The 8729-nt window shown below is 40.2% G+C and overlaps 1 protein-coding gene across 1 annotated transcript in view; it reads right to left on the bottom strand.

The window, feature by feature from the left end:
• Window positions 1-6419: 6419 nt before the first annotated feature.
• The window catches only part of h3f3c (H3 histone, family 3C), a 13609-nt gene continuing 11299 nt past the window's right edge, over window positions 6420-8729 (bottom strand). The window contains exons 3-4 of the mRNA XM_050036385.1: window positions 7987-8140; window positions 6420-7878 (exon numbers count right to left, since the gene is read on the bottom strand). Of these exons, the coding sequence (XP_049892342.1) occupies window positions 7750-7878; window positions 7987-8140 (283 nt within the window). The 3' untranslated portion in view covers window positions 6420-7749. The remainder of the gene's footprint in view (window positions 7879-7986; window positions 8141-8729) is intronic.

The raw sequence follows: 8729 nt of genomic DNA, 5'->3' as shown, positions 1-8729 counted from the left end.
AAACTTCATGTCATTTTTGTTTAAATTACTTATCGGAGATGTGATGTGAGAGACATAAACTTTGTTTTAGGTTGAGTTTTGGTTCAAAATGAAATATGGAAGTGGGGAAGTGGGGAAGTGGGGAAGCAACTCAGCGTCTGTCCCTGCTCACACCGGGCAGTTGGTGAACCTGAATCTTGGAGGGAGACAGTGTGATTTTACACCAGTCTAGCTCACTTGTTCTTAATGGTGGGATATTGCCTTAATTAGACTGGCTGCATTGAGATGTTTTATAGTGGACTGAATTCACAACAGTGACAAACAATGCTGAGGCTCAGTGAAAACACTATTGTTACCTGGCTGTCAATGACGGCAAATGAGGGAGACATGATGCTGCTCTGCAGGATGCACAATTTGCATGCGGCTGCCACAAGGGAAAGGGAGGGGCAAGGGCTCTACTAAAATGCAGTTGTCAGGCAAACAACACACTTTTAACCAAGAAAACATGCCCTGGGCCAAATTTAAAAACTTAAATATAAAATTATTAAAAGAAATGGAAAAAAAACGTGTCTTGCAAAATGAGCACTTATCCAGACAGAGGGCAAAAGGGCAGGTGCTTCAGCACCACCTGTGGTCTATCTGTGCAAGTGTCTGCTGTATATAAAGATGAACGTGTCTCCACTCACCCCCACTGCAAAAAAAATGAAGCCAAAACATCCCAGATACAGCTGCCCCCATCTGCCGCAGATTACATCATTTGGAGCCAGAGTCTGTGCAGCAGCAATCTCAGTGGTGTTGAGTTCTCACCTGTCCAACCAATCGCGAGCAGCACCATTCTTTACAAGCATACCAACTGGCACACGTAGCTGTCAATCAAAACCCATTTTTATGGCATCAAATAACTAATTAAAACCAAACACTTGAACAAACAGCAGTGTGATAAGAATTACCTTATATGTCAAAAATTTTAGTTTGGCCCATGTCCCATCTGCTAACACAGAGGGGGCGAGGTTAATGATCGAAACTGCAGACAGCCATCAGGGGGTGGTTGTGTTCTGGCTTCACTTTTGGGGAGCTGTCTTTTTTTATACAGTCTATGGTTTGTGGACTCCTGTTTTGAAGCCATTAGTTGGACATTACGGCTGCCACCATCTCGGTTTTTTGGAGCCAGAAGTGACCATATTTGGGTGAGAGGCTGGAGCTGTGGAGGAGCAAGGGGAGGATCTGACTGAGAAGCGGAGGACACTATCAGCAGACAGCCTGTCACTCAAAGCCCTTAAATATACAGTACGTAACTTTAAGACTTGATGAAATGTAAACAGGTAAGTTATGAAAAGAATTCACCCCCTGTACAGCTGTCATGAATGAAAACAATAGCTATAGAGACCAAAACTGTTTTTTGTTTGTTTTTTGTATCAGGCTTTAAATACGTTTGATTCTGCTGTATAATTGGACATTTTACCATGTGGGTCTAAGGGGACTGACTGGCTTCTGGAGCCAGCCTCAAGTGGCCATTAGAGGAACTGCAGTTTTTGGCACTTCCATGTTGGCTTCATTTTTCAGCGTCGTTGCTGCTTGGAATTTACAAGCACTGTTTAAAACGTATAAATAAATAAATAAATAAATGTACTGATGAAGTTTATTTCAGACCACACTGAGGGTACACTGTAACAGAAGTTACACATTTGGTCTATTTACCCAAATGAAATTTAGCAGCCAGTATGGTCACTACTCCACCCATACAGTAAGTGAATATCTACAATGACAATACACTGACATTTACATCACACAGCTGTCACTTGCAAGATCAGCATAAAATTAAATGCCCTTAACAAACAAACAGAACTGGACCATTAAGCAGCTCTTGATTACTGGGTAAAATGTGAATGTGCACTTTATTGTTGATACTAACAGTCAGCTGTTTCTATTATGTCCTTCTGTCCGCTCCTCCAGCGTCCACACCAGTGGTGCTGTTAGGTTTGGGCTTCTGCGGCTTCAGCCCTGAATGTTTTCTGAATAGCTGCGAGTCTAAATAGGCTATATGTATTTACAAAAGAAAAAAAAGCCACAGATCTATTGTGTCATTTCTTTCATGCATTAAAGCTGTCAAAAGTGATACTGGGCTTTGCAAAGAAGATTGACTGATTGATTGATTGATTGATTGATTGATTGATTGATTGATTGATTGATTGATTGATTGAAAAGAGGGACCACACCAGTTATCACTGGTTAAAGGTAGAGCTCATTTTAAATGCTTATCATACTGCTGGGTAGATTGATCTATAACAGTGGTGAATCCCAACTGATGTGTTGCAGGACCACAAGTGAGTGGGTAAATGTGTCAAGTTTGTAAAAAACAAACAAACAAAAAAAAAAACAACACTTTATATTTAAGTACAGTGAACTTCTGGCACATAGCTTTTATTTTGAAGTGCCATTTTCTGCTGTTGAGTGAGTGACTAATGGACAGCTATACCTGACAGAGACAGAAAGTATGATGCCAAATGTATTAAACTGTGTGGAACTTGAACTAATGACTAAGGAGAAATCTTGACCCTGTGGCTTGACCAGTTGGGAGCTACTGCTCTATAATTATACATCATCATTTCTTTGTTGATTATATTTTGTATTAATTTTTCAAAGTAACCAAAGCGGACAAATAAATGTAGTGGTGTAAAAAGTATATTATTCCCCTCTGAGATGTGGAGGAGTAGTAGCCAATGCAGTAACATAAAATAGAAACAAGTACCTCAAAATTCTCTAAATTAGTAAAGTATTCTTTTTCTACTTAATACTAATTAAGTTTAAGTTTATTTCCTTTATATAATGTTTTCACTCTTGCTTGTCAATTACACACAGGTCCGAACACACACATGCACAAACAGGACCTATACATGCACAAAGTGGAGAGATGTCAGAGTGAGGGGGCTGCCCTTGGTGAGGCGCCCCGAGCAGTTGGGGGGTTCGGTGCCTTGCTCAAGGACACCTCGGCAGTGCCCAGGAGGTGAACTGGCACCTCTCCAACCACCAGTCCACGCTCCATATTTCGGTCCGGACGGGGACTCGAACAGGCGACCCTCCAGTTCCCAACCCAAGTCCCTATGGACTGAGCTACTGCCGCCACTAACAACTACTAATATCTTTAACATCACAATTCATCCTTTGTTTAGACAATTAAAAAAAAAACTGTTTTAAAGGGCAAATAAGATGCTAGAGTGCACAAACAAATATCAAAATATAGCTTATTCATTAAAAAAAATCCAAGGGGAGGATTCCCCCCGGAACCCCCTGCAGAGGTCCAGGCTAAGCCCCCGATGGCCTAAATTCCTAGAAACGCCCCTGGGTTGTTAATTTTTATTTTTGTGTTCTGTGTGAAGGATTTTGTGGCATCTAGCTGGGAGGTTGCAAAACTGAAACTTGTGCCGAACATGCAGGAGAACAGTGGCCAATGACACAAAAATGTGAAAGGCCCTTTCTAGGGCCCTTTGTTCTATTCTATTTTGTTTGTCTGCTGTATGTTTTATCCTGTTGTAAAGTGTTTTGGGACCATGCCTCATGGTGATTTGACACTATAAATACAATTGATTGATTGGCCTTTATCAAATATATTATATAAATGTTTCAAAAACATTATTGTATTGGATTAATACTGATGGACTAACATGTAAATCGTAATGTAAATTTGGCTGCTGACTGTGGTGGAATTTTACCGATTTTATACACTGGTTGGTGGTTTATTTTACCGTAACAATGCACCATCATTTATATGCTCATTATATTTCTTAGAATCTTAATCTGCAAAGTAACTAGATGTCTAATAAATGTAGTCGAGTAAAAAGTACATAATTTACTTTAAAAAACTTGCTTGAGTAAAGTGTTTTTAATTACTGATTGCATTCATAAAAATAAAAAAGATTTGCAGTCATTGTTGCACCAGTGACCCACCAAACTGTTTAAGGTAATCTGAAAGGTATCCACTAGAGGGCGGAGACTGACCCTTCTATCCTTATTTCAGTTACCTTCAAATTTCGGCATCCACTGACAGAGCTGCTTTACTTTATTTTGCCAGTGAGTCATTTCTTTCCTCCTAAAAGTTGTCACATATTAATCTAAACTTCAGAAATACATTTCATTTTTATATTGTTTGTTTAATAGTTATGAGAAAGAAAAACATGTATTAGCATAGACAAAAATCAATATTCAAAAAATATGTAGACCTGTACAATACTTGTCCAAAGGCTTGTCCATGTAGGTCTAATACTTTGCAGAGAAATATACTTTTGCTGTTACACATATAATTTATTAACTATATGTGGATGTTATCTTTAAGAAAATGAGAAAGAAAAAGAGAAAAAAGAAAAAGACAATATTGTAACCTAAAATAAACCTAACCTCGCCTAACTAAAATCCCAGACCTAGAGACCAAGCACTCCAGTTCCCTTATCCTAGAAGACCCCTTCACACTCATTGACTTTCCCGGATTCTTCAAGATCAAAAAGAAAGAAAAAAAAATTGATTTGGGCCTGGAAGTTGGTTTATTCTACCACATTTATCTACATTAGATATAACCATCTTTATCTTCTATAGAGTCTACCATTGATTGGTTTCTACTGTATTTGTGTTCTCCACTGTTTGCTCCTGGCCTAAATTTGATGTCCTGCCTTCATGTTCATTCATCCACACATGTACATATACCAACACACTTTCCCCACACACACCTATCGCCTCTCCATTCAATATTCTATTTTGTGTTTTTCAAGTAATCATATCAATTTTTATAATCCTGCCCCATCTTGCCTAAAGAAAACGTATCCGTCCGTATATATAATATATATATATATATATATATATATATATATATATATATCTGTGCGTGTGTGTGTTTTATATATATCAGCCAAATTGTTATTTTAAACATCGGCATTGGCCCAAAATTTTAAAATTGGTGCACTCCAACTATCTTGTGCTTTTCAAAAAAAGATTTTTTTTTTTTTTAACGTTTTATTGATTTGTCCACATAGATGCAGTGCATTCTTACATAGAAACAGGCCCCATAACATGTCCAGATTTTTGTTCAGCCACACCAGCTGCATTTCCTCTTTTGAGTCCTCGATCAATAAATGTTGAAATTGAAACTCCAGTAGCATCTAGTAGGTTTACACGGGTCAGGTCTGAGTTCCCAAACAAACTACTAAACCACTTTGTTTCTCCTCTGTGAAGTCATATTCCAGGGTAAAAAGCATAAGGACAGTAAGTACGCTTTTCAACAATTAAAATAAATTGTCCTAGTTGTGGTTCGCCTCATCCTATGGTTTCTCTTTTCTTTCCTGCCTTTACTTCATAGCTTTTTAAAGTTGTTTCTGGGATTACCTCATGTACGTGGGAAATTTCGGAAATTAAGGATTTTCAGCAGAAAATACTTAATTATATACTTAAAATAAAAAACTTCAAGAACATAATCAAAGATGAACGGAGCCTGCTGGAGTGGAGTCCAACTTCTACCCAGACAGTGTTATTGGCTGTATTGTTGTCTTTTTGTCATATAGGCTAATCATTTTTCCCAGTCTTTTTTAAATTGTCCTTCATTCATCCATATCCTGTATGTAAGATTCTCCATCACCGATATATCGTATAAAATGGTCCGCCATTGTTTGTGATTTGGAGCATCGTTCTACAGACAGTTCTTTGTGATTGCATTCTTTCTGGCAGCAAGGAGGATCTTGACCAAATATCGGTCTCTCTTGTGCATAGTTCCCTCCATATGTCCTAAGTACAGTACAAGACATTTTGTAACCCAAGACCTCACAAAGAACAGAATGTATACCATCCCAGAAAGGCTGTTTTTTTTTCATGCAACTCCAGAAAATGTGTGTGGTTTGGTTACATAGTCTCCAGGATGGTTGTTGAATCTTTGTTTGTTTGCATTTAATTTCATTTGAGATAAAATCTTCCAAATGAATTCTCTCCACCCCTGTGATTTTGTAGCATTCAGGTGAAATGTCCATGTCATAGCACACACTTTCTGGGATTCTGTCATTCAGCTCTTCTACCCATTTGGTTTTTACATATGCCGACTCATGTCTGGATTCCACCAGACAGCAGTACAGGACTGACAGTATCCTGGGTGTGGCCTTACTATATGCTTGTGCTAATATCTTAATGATTGGGTAAATTTTCTCCTCTCCTTTATTAACTGTCTTCTGCTTAAATGTGACAAACAGATTTGATAGTTATTTATTCCATTAAAAAAACTATTGGCTGGAGTGTGTCTAGTGTCATTCATTGTTTAGTTTCCCATGTGGCAGTCTGCTTCTTATACACTGATCACTGCAGCACACTGCACTTACTCACACCCAACCTTTGTTTTAGAAAGTCACTGTGGCAAATCAGTGGCTCAGTCAAACACTGTAAAGCAAATAAATCACAACGACTAGCATCAGTTTGTTTTAACACCTATTTATTACCACCTTAATATGAGAAATTTGGAAAATACAAAGATTGGCTTATTTATACGTCTGAAAATCTTGAGGAATAAGAAAAATATAAAAGAAAACAAATATGAGGTTATATTGTGTATCACAAATTTTGAGAAAGGGACAGATTATATGTGCAGATCTACAGAGAGCAGGAGACACACAGACCCTAAACATGCAGAGTGTAACTTTCACTATAATGTCAATTCATACTGTTGTGACGAAAACTAAAACCTATCTGTGGAGAAAAAGACAGAGAGAGAGACAGGAGCAGAATGTGATGACTGATCTACAGTGAACAATTGAACAGAGGAGATGGTAAACTATCGCCCCCTTGTGGCTGCCATTAGAATAGAAGTTGCCTTGGAAAACAGAGAAGCCCTTCCTGATTTTCTATAGCAAATCAGATCACTGTAAAAAAGAAAAAAACAAACAAATGATAACCATGATGACAATATTAATTGCTTTTTTTCTCTTAATTTCATGATTTTGGAAGTGGTAAAGAGAAGAGATGCTCGTCCATGAATTATAAGTGTAAAAAAAATAGACACCATATCAACAACGATAATCAATATTCTGAAGCAACCAAAAGATTTTTGTGTGTTGAGTACAAGTGGTTTAAAGATCAGAGCTCACACATCCACACAAACAGATCAACAGACCGCCGTCCCCTCCCAGTGCACATTACAGAGATGAAGGAGGTGGTTTGAAAAGGTAAAGCGAGCCGTCTGGCTGCAGCTGCAGAGCATGGGGGGAGATGGGGTGTAGAGGGACGGACTGGGCGAGAGGGGAGGGGAGGAGGGTGTTCAGATGGGGCAGAGGCCTCAGGACTAGCTTTAATAGCACCCTGCTGTGGAAGTTGCAGCTCCCCTTAAGCAGACTAGCCCCTTGGCCACATCCCTCTGCTTCAGCCCTGTCTGCCACACAAACCACACCCACTGGCCACCTACCCTGGAAGAATCCAGGTGAGCTCAAGGATGGGCTTCATGTTGGAGGTACCACCCAAACTCAGAGACGCATGTCTGACTATGTGTGCACATGTGCCTCTGATCTGCAAAGCCTTTACATGCACGAAAAAGGTACCCTAAAACATTTGGTGAAGACAAAAAACCAATGAGAGACCAGACTTCGACATATTTCTATCTCTTCATAATCAGGATTACTCTAAAGTCTACTGAGAAGCTGGGCAGGCAGGAGAGGGAGGGTGACAGGGGTGGGTGGGTGGAGTAGAATAAAGGAGTGAGGGCAGGGACGGGTAAAGAAAAACAGGACAGAGGAGAAACATTAGGGAGTGCGTCTAAGCGCGCTCTCCACGGATGCGGCGTGCAAGCTGGATGTCTTTGGGCATGATGGTGACACGCTTGGCATGGATGGCACACAGGTTAGTGTCCTCGAACAGACCCACCAGGTACGCCTCGCTGGCCTCCTGCAGGGAGAGGGGGGGACAACACATAGCAGCAGGAGAAGTATTCCAGTTTTACAACATGGAATTCATACTGATAGAACTTCATCAATATATTTTGTGGACACACACCTGCAGAGCTCCAATGGCAGCACTCTGGAAACGCAGGTCAGTCTTGAAGTCCTGAGCGATCTCCCTCACCAGGCGCTGGAAGGGCAGCTTACGAATCAGCAGCTCAGTGGACTTTTGGTACCGACGGATTTCTCTCAAAGCCACTGTACCAGGCCTGAAACACACAACAAAGCTCTAGCACAGGAGCGCACAGGAGTGTCAAACATACAGCTCACGGACCACAACTGGCCCACCAAAAAGTCCAATCTGGCCCACTAGATGACTCAGCACACCTAATTTTGATGCACTTGTGAGGGGTAACACCAGCTTCACGCTGGACGCAGCAATGCCCCAAAGTGTTGATTGTCGTGAAGCCGCCGTCAGCAGTTGTCTGGCTGTTCACACCAGAAGTGCCATTTCTCCGTGCTGATCAGCAAGGAATTCTGCTCTCTGCTCATATGTAGAGCTCTGTCTCTGCCAGTTTTTGTGTGTGTATGTGTGAGTGTGGGTGTGTGTGGCTCTGCTCATCTCTCTGCTCTCTGTTTAGACACAACTGACACATACAGTGGTGTGAAAAAGTGTTTGCCCCCTTCCTGATTTCTTACTTTTTTGCATGTTTTCCGCACTTAAATGTTTCAGATCATCAAACAAATTTAAACATTAGTCAAAGATAACACAAGTAAACACAAAATGCAGTTTTTAAATGAAGGGTTTTATTAATGAGGAAGAAAAAAATCCAAAGCTACATGGCCCTGTGTGAAAAA

Source organism: Epinephelus moara, chromosome 3, assembly GCF_006386435.1.
Source record: "Epinephelus moara isolate mb chromosome 3, YSFRI_EMoa_1.0, whole genome shotgun sequence".
Classification (NCBI taxonomy): Eukaryota; Metazoa; Chordata; class Actinopteri; order Perciformes; family Serranidae; genus Epinephelus; species Epinephelus moara.
The sequence above is the reverse complement of the archived record's forward strand: the minus strand, read 5'-3'. Positions and strand labels throughout refer to the sequence as shown.